Here is a 21,863-nt window from a genome sequence, read left to right on the forward strand (position 1 = left end):
GTCACTTTTCAGCAATCTTCAAGTTCTGAATATTTCTGATGTTTAAAATTGGATAAAAGTTCATTATCCCTCCAAAACCAATTCCACCCACTGGTTGGAGAACAAGCTGGAGACCCACACCATTCTGGTGGGATTCTCTGAATGAATTAAGTGCCTCTCATGGCAGTAAAGTGGTCATCATTGGATGTTCCTCAGGATTTAGGACTACAGCATCAGAGATCCTGCACACCAAGAGCTCCTGGTGCATCAGAGTCCTGCACCTTTCCAGTATTAACTGCACCACCAGAAATGGGGTGCTGCCATTATTACAGTGAGGCTTTCCCCACAGATCATTCTGAGATCCTTTCCTGGAGGGAGTCGAGTGGGAAAGATTGGGAGTTGCCAGAAAAAGGGAAGGGAGGATGGCTGGGGAGCGGAGTGAGTTGTGCTGAATGGGTGGGCTCCCTCACCAGGCACCTCCTACCTGATGCCAGCTCCTACACACTAAATTCCTTTGAAAGAGGGAGTCCCAGCAGTGCTTTCCGGAGAAGGTATGGGAGATGTGTGTCAGCTTGGAAGAATTCCTGAGCCGATACCAAATCTTGGGGAAAATGACATTTAAGGAGCCTGTTATTGAGCTTCTTTAGCAAATGTGCATGTTCCCCACCTCACTCCATTTCTGCTGCTGACTTAATAGGATGGGATTTCCTGCCAGCAGAAACGGAATGTATAGCCTCTCCTGCAAATATGTAGGCATCTCCACCAACTAACTGATTCTGACAGTCTCATAAAACTTGTTTCTTGCATGATTTCATTGTCTTTAGACTTGACTATTCCAGTCCTATCATGAATGGACTCCTGTCTTTCATCCAATGTGATTGTGAGGTAAATTTAGTATTTACTGCCTATATGCTAACTCACATCAAGTGCCAATCACCTATCCTTCCTCTGTAATCAACATTGACTTATAGTATGGTAGCATTTTAATTTTACAATGCTGATCCTTGTTTTCAGATCATTCAATACCTCCCTATCTCTCTGATGTCCTCCAGCCTTACAACTCTATGAATTATAAAACCAAAAATACTGCAGATACTGTAAATCTGAAATAAAGTCCTAGAGAAACTCAGCAGGTCTGGCAACATCTATGGAGACAGAAACAGGGTTAACTTTCGAGTTTGATATGATTTCTTCAGAATGAAGAAGAGTCTTATCAGACATGAAAGGTTACCCTGTTTTCTCTCTGTAGATGTTTCCAGAACTGCTGAAGTGCAGAACTGCAATTCCTGTTTAACTCTCTGAATTATACTGTGCTGTGCCAAACTTGGCCATTGCCACATTGCCAAATTTGTTTGCTTGGTCATTGGTCTCATGCCTATGCTGTAAGCTCCAAACTTTCCTTTTCTCTGCCCCTCTCCTCCTTTAATATGCTCCTTAAAAAAAACTCTGACCAACTGTTTTGTCATCTGCTTTAATAATACCTTATGCAACACAGTGTCATATTTTGTTTGATAACACTACTATGAAATGTTTCTTGCATTAAAGATGTTGCGTATCTAAATGCAAGCTGTTGCAAGGCTCTGAGGAAAGAACCCTGCAATAATTTGTTGTATTAATGTTGCAGGATACATTATGCTGTCCGGCAGAAATGCTTCAAAATGTCAATGAGACACTTTTGGCTACATGGGTGGATGCAAGCATGGCTAAGTCTGCAGTATGGACTGTAATGTTCTTGCATCTTCTTTTGCACGGTAAGTTCTTTTATTAGTTACAGTAATACTATCATTATTGAACTAAAGCAAACATGCAATAGCTGAATGAGTTTAAATCAGACCCATCCTGTTGTGCAACCTTTTCACAATTATAGAAACAAAGTCACTTTTTTAAAGAGATACACCTTCAATAGTTGATATTGACTTGAATTTTGCTGTCAGCCCAAAATTAACAATGCTACTAGCCTTTCATTATTTTTACACTTGGGCTTTTGCACTGGAACCTCAAATTATCAGGAATCAAAACAGAACTGCACTGAGAGATCTGGTGTGTCTCTTTAACCAAAACGTTGAAGAAATCTTGACAGAGTTATGCAGAGTTCAGGAAATGTGACTTTGATGATTTAATTCAATGGAAAAATCATATATCGAAGGTAAAATAAAATGAGGGAAAGAAAGTTTGTTTAGGTGAGTGCGATAAGAGATTGAAAGAAGGAAAATGTACGAAGTGTTTTTTATTTAGGTTTAAATCTTATTAAATTCTCCAACAATAATTAAGATCTGAACAATTTCAATCCATGTGAGTAGAATTTATTTCCACTGCCGGAGAGGTTCTTTGGCAAAATCACGCTGGAGAAAATTCATTAACGCTTGAATGCACAAGGGCTCTGCTTTTTTGGTGTTTAATGAACATGTTGTAGAGAAGTATCATCATTTTGTTCCATTCTTGAGTTTTCATGTTGAGCTTCTCGGCACGATGCTGTTGTAATGAAGTTCAGAAAACAACTTCCTGATTTCCATTTAAGACAATTCTGCTATAGGAAGGATGTTGGTTTGAAAGGTTTCAGAAAAGATTTAAAGGGTGTTGCCAAGGTTGGAGGGTTTGAGCTATAGGGACAAGTTAATTAGACTGGGGCTATTTTCCCCGGAGCGTCAGAAGCTGAGGGTGATCTTAGGTTCATCAAATCAAAAGGGGCAAGGGTCAGGTAAATAGACAAGGTCTTGTCTCCAGGGTGGGGGAGTCCGAAACTAAAAGGCGTAGGCTCAAGATGAGGTAGAACTAGGTGCTATCAGTACATGTGTATACTATTCCTAGATGATTCAAACCACTGTCTTTTTCTCACTATTCATTAAATATTCTTTATTCTACCTAATGAAGGTTCTGTATTGTACACTTTCTAAAGTGTCTTTTATAATTTGTTAAGATTGAAAACACTGAATTTCCTGTTTTAACCTGTGCCTCTGGTGACTCAAGAGACCTTTTTCAGCTGGAATGCTAATGGAGTCATAGAGTTATACAGCATAGAAACAGACTCTTCAGTCCAACTCATCCATACTGACCAGATATCCTAAATTATTCTAGTCTCATTTGCTAGTATTTGGTCTATATCCCTCTGAAGCCCTCCTATTCATATACTCATCCAGATGCCTTTTAAATATTGTTATCATACCTGCCTCCACCACTTTCTCTTGCAGTTCATTCCATACACACACCTACCTCACATGAAAAAGTTGCCCCTCAGATCCCCTTTAAGTCTTTCTCCGCTCACCTTAAACCTATGCCCTCGAGTATTGTGCTTCCCTACCCTGGGGAAAGGACCTTGGCTATTCACCTTATCCATCTTCTGCCTTGGGATCCTCCAACCACACACAATAAATGTTGATTTCACCAATTTTCTCATCTCCCCTACCCTCACCTTATCCCAGATCTGACCCTCTAACTCGGCACCACCCTCTTGAATAGTCCCACCTGTCCATCATCTTCCTTCCCACCTATCTGCTCCACCCTCTACTCTGACCTATTGCTATCCATGCCCCCCTCACCCCCCCTTCATCTACCAATCACCTTCCTGGCTACCTTCTCCTCAGCCCCCACGCCTCCCATTTATCTCTCAGCCTCCTTGACCCCCATCCCTACCCATCAAAATTCCTGATGAAGTGCTTGTGCCTGAAATGTTGACTCTCCTGCCTGACCTGCTGTGCTTTTCCGGTGCCATCCTTTTTGACTCTATTCGTGTTCCTCATCATTTTAATAAAGCTCTGTAAGGCCACCCCTCAGCCTCTGATGGTTCAGGAGCAAAAAGCCCCAGCCTATTCAGCCTCTCCCTGTAGCCTCTCAGACCCTCCAATCCCAGTAATCTTTTCTGCACCCTCTCATGTTTAACAACATTTTTGCTGAAATGCTTCTGTTTGACCAGTGAGTCCAGTCTGCCAAGGTGCAAGTGTGGTAAAATTTGTGGTCAGTGAGAATCTGCATTTCCCTTTCTGTATAAGAAGGCTAAATGTATATTTGTTCTTTAGTTTTAGGTCAACTACCTGCACCACAGAATGTAAAATTAACCTCTGTAAACTTTAAACATATTGTAACATGGAAACCAGGAACTGGTTCACCCCCAGGTACACGGTACACTGTCGAATCTTGCATGCTAAGGTAAGTATCTGTGTGATAGCGTTGGATTTCTGAAATATTTCCATGGTGAATTTTTTGTGGTTTCTTAACTCAGTCACAGTATGTGGTGTTGCTGCAACATAAGCAGTTATTCCTGTTTTGGTTGTCCTGGAACATATAATTTTGAGCTTCTTTGTATTCCTGCAGTCTTTCTGAGGAAGGCACATCTGTTTTGCTATTGGGGAATGATTTCTAAGATTATGATGCACAAATGAGCAAGGGACTGCATATTTCTAAAAGTGGGATTGTGTGCGACTTAATATTTCCATGTCCCTGATCCCTTTGCCATCTGTTTGGCAGAGGTCATGTGTTTGGGAGTTGCTGTCAAAGAAGGTTGGGGACTTTGTTGCAGTGTACATTGGAGATGGCAAGTACTGTGGGCATGATGAACCAGTGGTGAAGGGAATGAACGAAGGTGTAGTTGCTTTGCTTTACTAAGTGCCGCCAGTAGAACCTATGTTAAAAGCCATGTTGATAAAGAATAATTGTGAGTCATTTCAAGCTAAATACAACAGTGGCATGATAGCTGTATATTCTTGAGAAGAGTTGGAAGCAAAATGAATCAGGAGCACAAATTGATAATTCAAACTCCTCAAATTCAATGAGCTCCTATTTTGTGTAATAGTAACTTTACAAATTATCCAATGCTTTAATGGATTAGTTGTATTTAAACTGCTAATATGCATGATAGCAGTTGTCTTCATGAAATCTTGACAAATCTTTTGAGTATTTACAGTAATTTAAAATCGAATCAAAATACATCATTATATGGTGACCTATATCTTAATGACAACAACTCTCTGCGCAACAAAAAAAGTGTCCTGGACCCATTGGCAATTACTTTAAACCTATAGAGTCTTAGAAACAGACCCATCGGCCCAACTCGCCCATGCTGACCAGATATCCTAAGTTAAAGGCCAGATGCCTTTTAATTGTTATCGTACCAGCCTTCCTTTGGCAGCTCATTCCATACACACACTGTGTGAAAACGTTGCTACTTAGGTCCCTTTGAAATCTTTCCCCTCTCGCCTTAAACGCATGCCCTCTAGTTCTGGACTCCCCCCCCCCCCCCCAGGGAAAAAGACCTTGTCTATTTACCCTTTATGTGCCCCTCATGATTTTATAAACTTCTATAAAGTCATCCCCCAGCCTCCAATGCTTCAGGGAAAACAGACCCAGCCTATTCAGCCTCTCCCTATAGCTCAAACCCTCCAACCTTGGCAACATCCTTGTAAATCTTTCCTGAACCCTTTCAAGTTTTGCACATCTTTCTACCGCAGGGAGATCAGAATTGCATGCAGTATTTCAAAAGTGGCCTAACCAAAGCCCTGCACAGCTGCAACATGACCTCCCAACTCATATACACAATACACTGACCAGTAAAGTCATGCGTACCAAATGCCTTCTTCATTATCCATTAAATCTGTGACTCCACTTTCAAGGAACTATGAACCTGCACTCCAAGGTTTCTTTGTTCAGCAACATCCCTAGGACCTTACCATTTAAGTGTACAAGTCATGCTCTGATTTGCATTTCCAAAATGCAGCACCTCACACTTATCTAAATTAAATTCCATCTTCCACTCCTCAGCCCGTTGGCCCATCTGATCAAGGTCCTCTTGTACTCTGAGGTAACCTTTTTCGCTGTCTACTACATCTCCAATTTTGGTGTCATCTGCAAACTTACTAAACATATCTGTTATCGTCATATTCAAATCATTTATAATAAATAACGAAAAGCAGTGAGCATCTTCTCTAGTACATAGATCCACATTCTGAATCAGAAAACTTTCTTGTGCACACTTAACAAATTCCTCTCAATCCAAGCCCTTAATACTATGGCAGTCCCAGTCTTGTTTTCATAATTTTGAATACTTCTATTAACTCTTTAATTAACTGCAGCTCTTCATTACTGGTACTAGTCAAATAAAATCCTTCTGTCATCTTGCAGTCTGTCCTAAAGTGTACTGTCTATAATTAGCTACAATTTTTCAGCCTAATCAGCATTTATTAAGGCTTTGCTTGACTTACTCCTTTTTCTACTCCATGTATCTTTTTTATATATATAATATGAACGATGCAAAAGCTTTTCTAACAACTTATTCTACCACCTTCAATGGCAGCATGAACATTTCATGAGAAAGTATTGACCATCACCTTGTTAATCCCCTCAGCTTCCTGTTCCTCAACTTAACAGAGATTTCTGATTTCATGCCAGAGAGAGTTGCTATATGCCTGCAGAATTTACATTTGAAAATCTCTTTTCACAAGCATTACATTGGGATCCCAACACACTCTGTCAAAGTTATGACAGGGAATCTGGGAGAAACGTCTACAGACAAAAACACTTAGTTATCTTTGTCCATGGCTCACCTTTCTCTGAAATCTCCCCCAGCCTTCTATCTTCCCCACATTCTTTGATTTTATTGTTCGCCAGTATTGCACCATCAGTGACAAAGTTTCCATGTTTCTACTTTTTAATAAATCACTTTCACCAATTGTTTTAATCTAATCTGGCTTTCCATTTGTAAAGCTTCTTGCTGTTTTATTTCGAGTTCAAGGTGCTATATAAAAGCAACTCATGCTTTTAAAATGTCTGCGAATTGCTCTTACCCTCACAGAGCTAGAGAATGGCAACGTGTTTCACAAACATGGGCCAAGATGTCTGTGTCATGAAAGGCACTAGAGGAATGGTTGCTCTTTTTCTTAAGAATTTATCACAGTTTGCTTTCCCATTCACTCTTTTATTTTTTCTGACTTTTTTAGTTTTTCATTTTCATGTCCAAAATTATAACTAACTACTGACTTGCATGCATTTGAAGTCCACTTTATTTGTTGCAAATTCCTATGGCCACATTCATAATGGAACTCTCCATGTAAACTTGCTGCACCGTGATTACATTCTTTCACCAAATGTAATGCTGCAGCACCACAAGTTTGCAACTCACAGCTTCTTACCCTAGACAGAGAAGTTCTCTTGCACCAATTAACTTCTTTGTCTTTCAAATGTCTGTATGTTCTGCTAATCAATGGTGTATATAGATTTATGTAAGATCAATTTAGTATATGTGGACTGGTTAACAATTGCATGCCCTGGTTCCATTGACCTATGTGTCGATATTAGATGTGTCCCATCCCATTTGACTGGTGGATGACAAGTGCACTTGACTCCCTATGAATGAAGTCATAGGCTTTTGTTCACTCATTCCCCTATGTCTCAAACATCAATTTCTAACTCTGCATTTGAGTTCTGAGTTTCTAAGGGTACATGCAATTCTGACTGTTATATACTTTTACAGTAACTTAACTTTACCGTTTTTTCAAATAAAATTGCGGCATTTTCTGCTAAGAACCACTAAATTTGCCTTGGTTAATGTAGCACATGAAACCCTCAAATAACTTTTGATGTGTTGGGTAAATTTGTTGTATTTTATTTAAAGCAGGAATGCTGACAGATTCATTCCAGTGAAACATTGCATCAATATTTCGACTCTGTCATGTGACGTATCATGGACTTTTACATCTTTTAGCGATCTTTACTGGGTACGAGTTAGAAGTACTACAAGCACAGATCAATCCAACTGGGTGGAATCGAAAGAACTTTGTCCATTGCGTGACAGTGAGTGCCTTTCCTTTTGAAAAATCTGTAATAATTTAGCACTAGCAAAGACTAATACAATTTTTGCAAAATTGTTGGTTTGAAAGGATTAACTCGGAAGCTCAGAATAGCTTTGCCAGTTAACGCCTTCTTCCCGACCCTGTCTACCTGCGACTCCACTTTCAAGGAACTATGAATGTATATCTCAACATTTCTTTGTTTGGCAACATTCTCCATTGAGTATATAAGTCCTGCCCTGATTTGTCTTACCAAATGCAACACCTCACATTTATCTAAATTAAAGTCTATTTGTCATTCTTTGGCCCATTGGCCCATCTGTTCAAGATCCTGTTGCATTCTGAGATAATCTTCTTCACGGTCCACCACACCATCAATTTTGGTGTTATCTGAAAACTTACTAACCATACTTCCTATATTCACATCTAAATCATTTATATAAATGACAAAAAGTGGTGGACCTAGCACTGATCCTTGCGGCACACCGCTGGTCATAGGCCTTCAGTCGGAAAATCAACCCTCCACCATCACGCTCTAATCCATCTTCAAGCCAAATTTGTATCCAAATGGCTACCTCTCCCTGGATTCCATGTGATATAATAATGCTATCCGGTTTACCATGTGGAACCAAGTTGAACGCCTTGCTAAAGTCTATATAGACAATGTGCACTGCTCTACCTTCACTAATCTTCCTTGTCACTTCTTCCAAAAACTCAATCAAATTGGTGAGACACGATCTCTCACACACAAAGCCATATTGACTGACCCTAATCAGTCCTTGTTTTTCCAAATACCTGTAATTCCTGTCCCTCAGAATCCCTTCCAACAGCTTACCCACCACTGGTGTCACCTTTAAGGTGCTAGCATTTGAAGCATGGTACAAGTTAATAGACAAGTTGTTGGCAATTTGAATAGCTTCTTTCAGTCATTAGTTTCGCTGTTGCTGTCATTCAAAGTAACTTGAGTGTCCTTGAATGTTTTCTTCACCATACACTGGGACATTTGCCATTTGAGGACCTGAAGGGGAGACCTTGAAGATGATTTGGCAGGAATTATGTTTGAACCCTTGTAGACTTAGCTTCAAGTAGGACTGGGATTCACCGCAGTCCGGGAGTAAAGTCACAACAAATGCTCTGTACACTTTTGTTGCCTTGGGGAGACCTTTGTGATCACTCACTCACTGCTGTTGATTAATAGAAGGCTGTACTGGCACAGCAGATCCATTCTTGGATTGTGTTATCAATGGTGGCCTTTAGAGAGAGGTGACTGCGATATGGGAAATGTTCATCAAATTCCAATACCTGCCATTCAGTAGAACAGGAGATGGAAAAAAACTAAACATAACCCAGTTAATTCAGGCTTGTGAAACAATCACTTTTGAAGAAAGAACAGTATTCATTATAATTGATTATTAGTAATAGAAGTACAGCAGATAAAGCAGGCTTGAGGTGCTGTTTGTCAAAAACACTTCTCTTGAATTTTTATGTCACCTAACCTTAATTAATTGGAAGCTTCCAGTTATATTTAGACATGAATATCTTAGGGTTTTATATGCAAAACAACTTGTGCTTATAAATGAAGTAGGTGCTAAGATGGCATGTGCAATTATACCTGTGTGGCAGGTGTTACAGTTTATACATAGAATTTATTAATAATGGTTTAAAGCTAGATGGTGAAAACAATTAAGTACTGATAGTGACAATTGGTATTGTTGTAAATGCATTGTTAAATCATAAATCAAAAAACAAATTGAAGAAATGGCCTACAACATTCCAACTTTTGCTGCTTTTATTTTAACAGAAATCAGAACCAATGCAAATTACAACATGAATTAATAAGCGAATACTGCTGCTAATAAACAGGTTCATTTCACTTTGTAAAATCAATGCAGCAATGATGCATCTTAAGCCAAAAGCATTCACATCACTCTCCACATTAACATAGCTACATAGCTCCACAAGATGCTGTTTTATATTGATACATAACAGGTCACCAGTCCTGAAAACTGCTGGGTATCATCATATCTCTGAATAGGTTAATTAGAAAATACCTTCACCTGTTAAGTTTCATGGGTATGGTTAGCAAGGTACACTTCCATTAACTGTGTCTCCATCAGGTCTTGACTGTCCTGATGGTAAAGTTTTCTAGAATTTAATTTCAATTGACCAACCACCTATGAGAAAGTACCCAGCTCTTCAGCATCTACAGGCTATCAGCATAACTTTCTAGGTTTTGGACCTATGTTAAGGAGCTCACACAGTACTGACATGAGATCCTGTCTTTCTCTTATTATCAAATAGAAAAACCTGACAGCAGGTCACTTCTTAATAGAATTCTCTGTGTTCCTTATTCTGTCTCGGTATTCTTCTGTTTGGTGTCTGGATCTATGCACTGATTATCTTCACCTCCAGGTCCTTGCATTGTCTTCTGTTTTCTGTCTGGCCCCCTTTGGTCGTAGCTTTCTTCCTGTTAGTGCTGTTTCTGGTCAAATGACTCAGTGTTTCTTGGAGTCATAAAGTCATACAGTGTGGAAACAGATCCTTTGGTCCAGCCAGTCCTGTCTTGCTGCACTTGGACATGGAGTACATCAGTATCTGTGGAGTTGCGAATGGTGCTGAACATTGTGCAATTATTGACAAACACCTCCACTCCTAAATTAGGATGTAGGTAAGGCCATTGATGAAGCAGCTGAAGATGGTTAGGCCAAGGACACTAACGTGAGGAACACCTGCAGAGATGTCCTGGAGCTCGACCATCTTCATATGTGCCAGATATAATTCCATCCATTGGAGGATTTCCCTCTGGTTCCCACTGACTTCAGTTTTGTTAAGGCTTCTGGATGTTACACTTGAGCAAATATGGCTTTGATGGCAAGGGTTGTCACTCTCCCCTCCCCTCTGGAATTTAGCACTTTTGTCCATATTTGAACCAAGGCTCTAATGAGGTCAGGAGCTGAGTGGTCCTGGTGGGACCCAAACTGGGCATCACTGAGCAGGTTATTGCAGAGCAGGAGCTGCTTGATAGCACTGTTGATGACATTTTCCATCACTTTACTATGATTGAGAGCAGACTGATGGAGCTGTAATTGGCTGTGTTGGATTTGTCTTGCTTTTTGCATACAGGACACCCTGAGTAATTTTTCACATTGTTGGCTAAATGCCAGTGTTGTAACTGTACTGGAACAACTTAGCTATGAATGCAGCAAATTCTTAAGCACAAGTCTTCAGGACTATTGCCAGACTGTTGTCAAGGCACACATTCTTTGCAAAATCCAGTGACTCCAACCATTTCCTGATACCGCATGGAGTGATTCCAGTTGGCAGGGCCCATTGGAGGAGGCCGAGATGGACCATCCACATGGCAGTTCTGGCTAGAGAGTGTTGCAAATGCCTTATATTTTGCACTGATGAACTGGGCTCTTCCATCGTTGAGGATGCAGGTACTTGTGGAACCTCCTCCTCCAGTGAGTGAATTAATTGTCCACCATCATTCATGACTGAATGTGGCAGGACTGCAGGGCTTAGTTCCGATCCTTTGAGTGTAGAATTGCTGAATTCCCTCGACCATTTGCTGCTACAGGCTGTTTGACATACAAGTAGTCCTGTTTGGAAGCATTGCCACATTATCTTCAGGAATGCCTGGTGCTGCTCCTGGCATGCCCTCCTGTACTCTCCATTGAACCAGGGTTGATCCCCTGGCTTAATGGTAGTGGTTGAGTGGGGGGATGTGCTGGGTCATGAGGTTACAGATTGTGCTGGAGTGCAATTCTGCTGCTGTTGGTGGCCCACAGTGCCTCATGAATCCCCAAGTCTTGAGTTGCCTGATCTGTTCAAAGTCTGTGACATTTAACATGGTGGTAGCGCTACAGAACACGATTGAGTATATCCTTAATGCAAAGGCAGGACTTCGGCTCCACAAGGATTGTGCGGTGGCCATTCTTACTGATACTGTCATGAACAGATGCATCTGTGACAGGCAGGATGAAGTCAACTATGTTTTTCTCTCTTGTTGGCTCCGTCACCATCAGACCCAACTTAACAGCTATGTTTTTTATGGCTCAACCAGCTCAATCCGTAGTACCACTGCTGAGCCATTCTTGGTGGTCAGCTTTGAAAGCCCCCACCCAGAGTATTTTCTGCACTCTCACCATGCCTTTCAGTGCTTCCTCTAAGTGTTGTTCAACATGGAGGAAGCACTGATTCATCAGCTGAGGGAGGATGGTGTGGGTAATCAGCAGGAGGTTTCCTTGCAGATGTTGACTTGGTGCCATGAGACTTCATGGGGTCCAGAGTCGATGTAGATGATTCTCAGGCAATTCCCTCTCAACTGTCTCCAATGTCTCAAGACTATTTGTAGGTTACGTTTCCAGAATAGTTAAAAGAGTGGTAGGTTTACGATACAGCAAGCAACAATCTCACCTCCTTGTTAAACTTTCTCATCTTCAAAATTTTGTCCTAAAGATCAAATTTAAATGATGGTCTGGTATCTCATATTGGAAAAACAGTAGTAAAAGCAACAAAGCAGTAGGGCTATATACACAACTCTCCAATCTCCAAACTGTTTGAGGACATGCTGAGTAGAGGCTTGGTCACTCGTTGCAGGAGGAAGCAGGTTTGAAATGAAATTTTCCTTTGCCCAGCTTCTCCCAGCAGTCAACCAAGCACAGCACTACTCATAGTCACTTGCTGAAAAGCAAACTACGCGGCAGCAAAATGTCTAACATGTTAGTGCAGCGGCTGACCATATTTAATGTGCAAATCTGTTCAAGCTGGAATTATGTTAAAGGTGATCTTTATTTACTGGCTTTAGGATGCAATGGTAAACACACATGAATGTGTTTATGGATCCGAGTCCCTCATCCACAATAGCAGAAAACATACCAGCAGAGTAGGCTATTCAGCCCATTGAGTCTACCCTACCTTTCAGTGAGATCCTAGCTGGTCTGAAATCCTCACTTCCACTTTCCTGCCTTTTCCTGTAATGCTTGACTCCCTTACTGATTAGAAATCTGTCTTATCTTGAATATATTAAACACAGAGGGCTGTGGCTGAATTGTTAAAGAATTCCACAGATTCACTGTCCTATGAGATTGAAGATAAACCTTCCTTAACTCACAGCTGAAGTGAAAGATTATTATGGTAGAAAATACATGCACAGTTTTCTTATATTAGTAAGAAAGTGAACTTTCTGAAATTCTGCTTTGGCTATTTTCTTACTATTTTGATTCAATAATTGTTTCTCAACATTTTAATTACACCTAACTTACTTTTTTATTTTAAACAACGCAATTAACTTGCAATGCATATAAAATTCATTTCTTTTCTGAATGGCACACATTTCGTATCCAATTATTTTCCTTACTATTGCTGTCATTTCATAGTATTTAAACTCAAAGCCTAATCTCTAGTTCGTGTTGTAGACTGAAAATAAACGACTTAATGCATTAACAAACATAACATAAAAGATTATTTTGTGCAAGAGTTAATGAGATAGTGGTGATTTTCCATGGGTGCTGAACTGAGAGGGAACTGCAAGAAGGCAACAACATACTCTAAATAATCCAACTGGTAAGATGACTTCAAGGTAGGGATAGGCAGCGTTCTAAGCAATAAGGGAATCTAGAGTTAGAGGAAAGTGGAATTGAGAATTTCAGATCAGCCAGGATTGCACTGAATGGCAGAGCAGAGTCAGTGGGCTGAATGGACCTCTCTGCTGCTCTGCCTTACAGTTTCAATGACTCCTTGTTTTATGGGGACTGGATAAACATCGGCTAGGGTAGTGGGCTGATGTCTTTCAATGTGCTCATCTGAGAGAGCAGAGTCTGATTTTGAATGAAGAAGTTCAAAAACCTTGTGGTTTGAATGGAATAGACTCGAACAAAACTGTTAAACTTCGCAATAAAACACCAGGGAATTATCTGCCAATATTTGATTCTAGAGTGTGACAAGATTTGTGCCAATTTCTCCAATTTTACTGAAGCATCCACCTGCCAGATGCCTAGACTCCAGAGGTGAAAGTTGCCGGTTTTGTAGGTAGGTGCTTGCCCGTACAGCTATGTGGCATTCTCTTCTGGTGTAAATGATGAGTGGGTGAGGCAATGTCCGCCTTAGTTTTGTTCCCATTCCCATGAGAAGGTTCTCATTCTCTGATTTGGAAAATGGGATGAATGGAGACCAGCTTAGTCACTCATTTGCTCATGAGATCAGAAGCTGTGTGAATAATCTGCTTGTCTCTGTGGCATTCCTTCATAAAGGGGACAGCTCCTAAATCTTCCATGTTCTCCTTCTTTGATGGCCCTTGCCTCCCACTTGGCTCCCACTGACTCAAGGGACAGCTATATACATATGGTGCATCTGTACCAATGCATCAGAAAGCACAATTTCTTGTGTTAGAGTTGATGGGGAGGAAAATGGTGAGGAAATTATTTTACTTTAAGGCTGGTGTTTGGAATTAGTAAATGAGGACTATCAGCTCCATAAACTGCAGATCGATGTTGTTGCTTCTGCACACGAAAATATGTTTTATTAGTAATTTTGGAGCGATTCGTAGCAATGCTACCATTAAACTGATTGCGTTGTGCATGGACGTATTTAATGCGTTTTACATGCTCTGTTAGAATTGAAAGATCTATCTCATCAATAAACCCTCAATGCATTGCAATTCTTCCCTTTCAAAGATGAAAGCCTGCTGAATGTATCGTTCTTCCTTTCATTCAGACTTCTTTTGTGTTTGGTTTTCGAAGGAAGTATAGTCTAGGAGGTGTGGTGATTGTAACGAGGTCACCCAGATGGACAACATAGAATATGAGTTCCCTGATTGGGGCTGTCAATCTGGTCCAATCGGGGAGCCCTGACTGACAGTTATAAGCAGGAGTGTCAGAAGTTCTGTTCACTCTGAGAGCTGGCTCTGAGGGAGCTGAATCAACATCAAGGAGTCTCCACATGTAAATAAAGTGTGATTTGGTGACAGGATACTGACCTCTGTGGAGTTACTTCAGAAGAACTAGTCATTGTGCAATTATGCCACAAATACTATAGAATGACAACATTCTATGGATGTACCTGTCCTTCTTGACATTAACAAAGATGTTTTGGAACAAGGGAAGAAATGTCTTTTCAGGGTGGAGCACTGGATTTTATTGAACAAACTGAGCTGAAATGTTAAGTGACTGTACCTGGTTAAAATAGTAAATAATGGCTCAAATCCTCTGAACGAGGTTTGAATCATTGTTTCCACCCCTCGGCTATGGCAGGATGTGTGACAGGACTGAACAAGAGGTCCAGTGAAGCCCGTCTGGAAGTTGGGGTAAACTTATTGCACCTTTTATGCTTTTGGCAAACAGTGTGGTAGATTTCTCACTAGGCAGTGACAAATTGCTAATTAAGAGTGGGGTGGGGGGTGGGGCAGGTGTGCTTGTTGTTTGTTAAATGCATCATTGATGACTCAACATACCTCAGCTTTCTATCTGACAAAACTTGCCAAACAATCTGGACATTAAAAAAAATTGTACATGGAAATCAGTCACCTGGTGACTTTAGCTCCTCACTAGATCCCAAAGACCTCCATGGTGGGCTCTATCAACCTGCAGCCCAGGGTGTGATCAATGGGCACCAGTGCCACCTCATGACATTTGCCAACCCCTGATGACCAACATGGCCCCCCGTCTGACACACTGGTGGTGCACTCTGAGAGTATTACAGTGCACAGTGCCATCTAGCATTGAGAAGGCTGCAACAGATACCCAGCTCGTATAGTGAAACAGGCTACATTTCCAGGCTGCCTGCTTTTCTCTTATCATTGGTTCATTTCGTGCCTACCTGCTTGCTCACATTATTATGCAATGCAATGCCAATGAATACAATCACACATCCCAAAGGAAAATCCATCAAACCTGCGTATAATGCATATTGATCCAACTTGTTTTAAATAATTCATAACAGTGTTCTAATATGACCAGTATGTTTGTTTCCAATATCAGCATGTTCTTGCTAGTTTTCCCTCTGCATAACCAGGCAGCTTACCTCCCTGGTCAGCAGCCCTCAGTCAGAGGAATGGACATCTTGCTGTATATTAGGATACTCCATCAGTCTCACCCTGCACCATGTGCCAGCAGCAAATGCAGCGACACTGTACATGTGCAGCAAGCAAGCAGCCATGACTCAGACTCTTAGGGATGTCATTGTCACTGAAGTCGATGGAGGCACCCATCAGTCAGGAGATCCCAGCAATAAGTCAAGAGCAGCTTCCCGCACCAGTCCAGGAGAAGCCACAGTCACATGTCTGGCTTGGGTGTTCTCGTCTGGGGGAAGATCTATCCCTTTGTAGTCCTGAGAATGCTGTCTTGGGTAGAGGCTAATGTGGACAAGGAGGTGTACACCCTTCAGTCAGGGATCTGGGCACTTCTTAGCCAGAACTGTCTGGCTCAGTGGTCATAGCCAATGGTTACGTTTGGTATACAATTAACGAGAGTGCCAGTGCTGTTAATGTGAGAATTGGAATGAAGAGTGATACTTGATTGATGGGACATAGCTGCCTCACTATCCCCGTAGCAGCAATTCCAGTCTTTTCCTGTGAGGAACAGGGTTTCTTCTGTATAGGGGCTGAGGAAACTTATGTTGGGCATCCCTCTACCCAACGGGTTCACTCTGTCCCACTGGACTGAGAAAAAAGGAGGGATTGAGTGAGATGTCAATGCAGGGACGCAGTAGGTAGTTATCATGGTGAGAGAACTTTCTAGGCCTTGCAATGAAAAACCCTGCTAAAAATTCAAGCCACCTTGGAATCAGCCAAAATGAATGTAAGATCCAGCATGCAGTTCCTCACCTACAATTTTTCAGGCCTAGTATTTTGATGGGGAATCCCACAGAACACACTGAGCACAAGAATTGCTTTACAATCAAAGGAATGTAAGAATAAAATATCTTTGTTATTTTGATCATGAAGATGAATTATTTATCTGTTCAATTCCTGTGACTTATTTCAATGGAGAACTTTAACATCTGATGGCATTATGGGGAATATGCGGTATGTATTGCAATGCAGAAATACTTGCCGTTGTTTAGCTAAATATTGCATTTACAAAGTGCACTCCTCATTGCATGGAATGCAAAGTCTAGTTCTGGAATGACTAATGATACTTCGCACAAAATTGTTTACCTAAAATCCCAGACAGTGATGGTGTCCTACATTAACATGTTTTACATCTTTTTAGATACTTTCATATTAAGTTATTAATGCATTTTTCCTTATCATTTCATACAGCCATCTTGGGTCCCCCGATCATCAATGTGACAAGCAATAATCAGATCATTGAAGTTAGTCTTGACATGCCTCTGACTCCACAAAAAGACAACAAAAAGCTAAAAACTGTGAAGAATATTGATAATTCATTAAAATATATTATTATCTTACTCAGCAAAGACGGCTCAGAATATGTGGTAACTATATACTTTTAAATGTATACAAATGTGCGATGGGCATGCTATCCATGTGTTTACATTAATAAGTGTTGTGCCAATAAGAAGAGAAGGATTTTCGCATCACTAATACAGCCTATCTGATCTCCTATTTGAGGGCAAATTGGAACCAATGCCCACTTTAAAGTTTTGTTTCCTATACTGTAGTAGGAAGTCAACTAACCATGTGGACAAATGTTATCCCTGTATCTATTAATAACCTTTACTAACCCTATATGGCCACAAATCAGTGGAGCTAAGGTAAAAATCAACCATTATTGGATTGATTATTGTGATAGGCTTGGGATTTGAAAAGCTGATTCCTGTTGCCATGTTCCTTAGCTGTAATAAGCAAAGTCACATCTTCTTAGTCACAACATCCATGCCTTTTACAAAGACATTGCTGGACCAGTGTTCACCTGTCTGATGGTAATGTGATACTTCAGCTTAAACCTCTGCTAAATATTTGAGGTGTACATTGATTCCTGTTGTAAGTGCTTGATGTACAGTAAATTCAAGTGTGAAGATGGTCGAGTCTTATTAAAATGCTGATGTCTGCTGGTAGAATTGTATCAGACCGTTTGTTCTACTTAGGAAATCCGTGCACTATTTCTGAAAAATATTTTAGAAGTTTTATTTTAATTGTTAATGCAGGAACAAAATGTTGTGATGAAACTTTGCTCTTTAAAAAGGTTCTGAGGTATAAATCACGTGTGCTGTGCTGTGCATGCAGATAAATATCAGCTTCAATTTAATTCAAAATTGTTGCATATGATGTGTCAGTTTAAGGATTCAAATAGAAACAGAAAATGTTGTAGACACTCAGCAAGTCTGGTAGCAGCTGTGGAGACAGAAATGGAGAGAACGGGTAAAATTTTTTCCCTTTATCAGTTAAGATATTTTGCCTAGTCAGAATCATGCAGCGACTTTTCACAGTCATCCACTCTTCCACCTCATCCATTACACAAACCAAGCTCTTCTGCGCCTTTTATTTCAGAGAATTGAGCAGCCAGAGAGGTGGAAGTATTTGTCATTGCTTGGACCTTCCAGCATTCATACTACAGACACCATATGGAAAGCTCAGTTGTACATCACTTCACACACTGTAAGCAAGGAACAGTGCCCGACTGTTATCACTGAGGACCCAACCCATTGGAAAGGGAAACTCACTCCCTGCTTCACGGATAGGGGCATTTCCAGACCATAGGGCTGCTCTCTCATTGCAGAGACACAACTTGTGGTCGTCTAACCTCACCTCAGGTGAGGGGAGAGGTAGACAAGGACAGTCCTGCATGGTAACCTCAGCCAGTATGGGAATTGAACCCATGCTGTTGGTGTCACCCTGCATTGCAAACCAGCTCTCCAACCAGCATGGTATCTGGCAGCCGCAGCTTGCCAAATATGTTTCCTAGCCATTATCCAACTGCTTCTTCACAACATCCCTGCATTCTCAAATGACCAGCATCCTCCTTGACCATTCACCTGAGCTAACCAACCCCCATTGTGAACTAATTAACTAACTGTGTTCAAATGTATATAAAGAAGAGTCATCCTGAATGGAGGTGACCTTCAAGGTGTGTTGTTGGTTGAAATAAAACTACCTGAAAGTTGTGTGTTTGGACTTTGTTGAAAAGATTTTAATTTACATTGTACAACAATTATGTGCCACTATCCTCTCTCTCTGCTTCCTCACACTGACAGGGTCAGCACTCACTCTAACTCTGCCAATATACACACCCACACCAAGATACATGGACTGCCACCCTTACTATTACATGCAGCATGTCCACTCAATGCCTCTCCCCTCTGTTAACCTCCCAACCCTCTGGGCTTTCTGTTAGTGCACTGGGGACACCTCACCACCTTTTGCGCTTCTACATCCCGAACTGCTCTTCCATCCACTTCCATCATACCTAACCCAAAACCCTTCCCTTTGTCTATTTGCAGGAACAATTGACCAAACTGTTTGACCTGTAATCCTCAAACTGGTTGCATTAGAATGTGAGGGCTGACTGTGGCCCCATCCCTGGTTTTGCATGGACCTGAATTTCCAGATTTGGAGATGCCGGTGTTGGACTGGGGTGTACAAAGTTGATGTTTTGTGTGCCTGGTGTTGTGTGATTTTAAACCTTGGATTTCTAGAATCTGGTGGGACTAAAGCAGTGATTAGTTAGGCACAAATCTGTGGACTGGAATAGAATGAGCCCGTTGACTGACTGTGGTGGTACCTCCTGACTGACTAGTCCCTCTTGACTCCATTAAGGACTGCCCCCTTTTGACATTCACCTCATGGCCGTTTGCATGAAACACATGCAGTGTATTCACTGTGTAAATTTCTGGCACGCAATGTTGATGCAGCGCAGTGCTGTGCAGTGAAATATCCAGCCCCTGGATTGTTCATTGTCCCCCAATATAACAAGCTGCCTGACGTTCCCTCTGCACTGAAAAGCAAAGCAAGGCCAAGAAGCTGGCAGCTTGTAACTGAGCATGAAAGAGTCTGGACACTTATACACCAATATGACCCAAACAGATGCTAGCAGGCTGTGAGTCAGTAATCATGAGCTAATCTGAAGTATACAAGGCCCTCCCATCACAGAAATAAGTGCTAAATGAACAAGTGCTAAGAAAGTGAACTAAAAGCCCTGAGATGCAGCCTGTACGAGAGGAGTGTGTGCCCCTGCATATAAGGTGGCCTGGCGGAAGCCCGCAAGTCGTAGGTGTGCTTGAGCTCCAAAGTAAAGCGTTGAAGGGCTGACGTTTGAGTGAGTTGGTTCAAAGCAGGAACGATGATATGATGAAGCTGGTGATTTGTCACTGCTGCCACACATGGGGTGAAGGGTCAAGGAGGATGCTGGCCATTTGAGAATGCACGGGTGTTGTGAAGAAGCAGTTGGATAATGGCTAGGAAACATATTTGGCAACCTGCAGATGCAGATACCATGCTGGTTTAACATTTGTCCCACCCTCACAAAGAGTGAGAGCATTGGAAGCTGAGTACAGGCGAACTTCGGCATTTGTTTATTGCCGAATAATGGATTATCCAGCAAGATTGCAAGGTCCTGATGTTAGGCTAACCTATGTTGACCGGCATTTGATTATCTGGAATTCGATTAACTGAACAAAATACTCCCTGCCTGTGAATTTGGATAATTGAGGTTCTTCTGTACAAGGCAAACTGAGGCTTTTATTTGATGCAATTACACAGAAGTAGGGTGGTCATAAATAAATGGTGAGATTCTGAATTTAGCATTTAAGGCTTGAGGGAAAAATTGCACATAATTTTCTTGATAATGAGATTCTAGGTTTTTTTCATATTCTCTCCATATTTTCTATTTTCCTCACCATTGGTCACATCGAGGAGGGGAAAATTCAGCCAAAGTGTTTCAGACGAATGCATCATCACATTTTCTGACTCTCCTTTGACCGATGCTGCTATCCTTATTTTCTGTCCCTATTTCCTATTTCCAAAGTCCACAGAATATTGTCCTGATTTAAGTATGAGTAATTTGATATCTATATTTCATGATTTTCTGAGTAATTAACATTAGATTTTCTCACCAGAGCGAGACAGTATGGCCTGATGATTCAGGGAAAGGGTACTTTAAGTTTAACAATCTAAAACCCAAGTTTACTTACTGTGTTACAACAAGGTTTGATTCAATATCAAATCCTAACACAAAGAATTCAAGAAAAATCTGCACAACCACTTCGCCTCAAAATACAAGTAAGTAACTTTTATTTCTCTGTGAACTTGTGGAATGCATAATGTCTTTTTCTATCACCTTGTTGACGTTTGAGCATTCACATTCGATAAACATGTCAACTAATTGTGAATAGTAAAAGGAAAATAATTTTTCAATGCAAACAGATTTGTAGCGCTACAGAAACTGGGATTTCACTACTTGCTGTGGGGTTTCAACTTGCCAGGGGAAATGACACTAGGGCAGGTTGGGGGCTGTTGGCTTCTGGTGTGGGTCTGAGGCCTCAGTGTGGAGATTGGAGTTTGGGTTTAGGGACAAGATCAGAGAACTCAGATGGAGGTAAAAGTGAGAGGTCAGAGGGCTTCGAATTAAGTTATTAGTGACAAGTATGTGATACACGGCCTATTATTAGCTTTAAATCCCCAACCTCCTTCCTGTGAGTTAATTGGCTGCTTTCATCATTTAAACTGGGGAGGATTGGGGTTGAGATTCAGATTTTTTATCTTTTTAACCTTCTTTTTGCCCCAGTTCTGCCCATTTTCTGGGGCTCACCTGGACTTTCTTACTGATATCGAGATTGCAAACCACACAATTTATAAGAAGTGTTTAAATGTAAGATCTATAAAAAGTACAGTTAGCCCTTGAGTTCTTGAAAAGATTGTAACAGTAATTTCCATTGGTGGTTATATGTCTGTTTATCTAGCTATCCATCTACCTGAATTTGTCTAGCAGGAATTAAGGTGATTAGCATGTAGACTGGGACCAATGCACATCTATTCATTATAACACATAAGCTGACGACGACCTTGTGATATAGTGGCAGTGTCTCTACCTGGGTTAGGATTGTATTCACTGGAGTTCAGAAGAATGAAGGGGGATTCTTACAGAAACCTTCACAGGATTATAGAGGATTATAGAGGGTAGATGGCAGTAAGGATGTTTCAAAATAGTG

General features: G+C 41.0%; 1 protein-coding gene across 3 annotated transcripts in view; it reads left to right on the plus strand.

The window, feature by feature from the left end:
• LOC140495700 (uncharacterized) overlaps positions 1 to 21,863 on the plus strand; it is a 47,208-nt gene that overhangs the window by 8,886 nt on the left and 16,459 nt on the right. For 2 of the 3 annotated variants that reach the window (XM_072594696.1, XM_072594697.1), the window contains exons 3-7: positions 1,604 to 1,730; positions 3,993 to 4,122; positions 7,580 to 7,758; positions 17,017 to 17,192; positions 20,772 to 20,934. In XM_072594696.1, coding sequence (XP_072450797.1) covers positions 1,628 to 1,730; positions 3,993 to 4,122; positions 7,580 to 7,758; positions 17,017 to 17,192; positions 20,772 to 20,934 — 751 coding nt within the window. In that variant the 5' untranslated portion in view covers positions 1,604 to 1,627. The remainder of the gene's footprint in view (positions 1 to 1,603; positions 1,731 to 3,992; positions 4,123 to 7,579; positions 7,759 to 17,016; positions 17,193 to 20,771; positions 20,935 to 21,863) is intronic. The other variant, XM_072594698.1, reaches the window with a different exon arrangement.

This window comes from Chiloscyllium punctatum, chromosome 25 (genome assembly GCF_047496795.1).
Source record: "Chiloscyllium punctatum isolate Juve2018m chromosome 25, sChiPun1.3, whole genome shotgun sequence".
Lineage (NCBI taxonomy): Eukaryota > Metazoa > Chordata > Chondrichthyes > Orectolobiformes > Hemiscylliidae > Chiloscyllium > Chiloscyllium punctatum.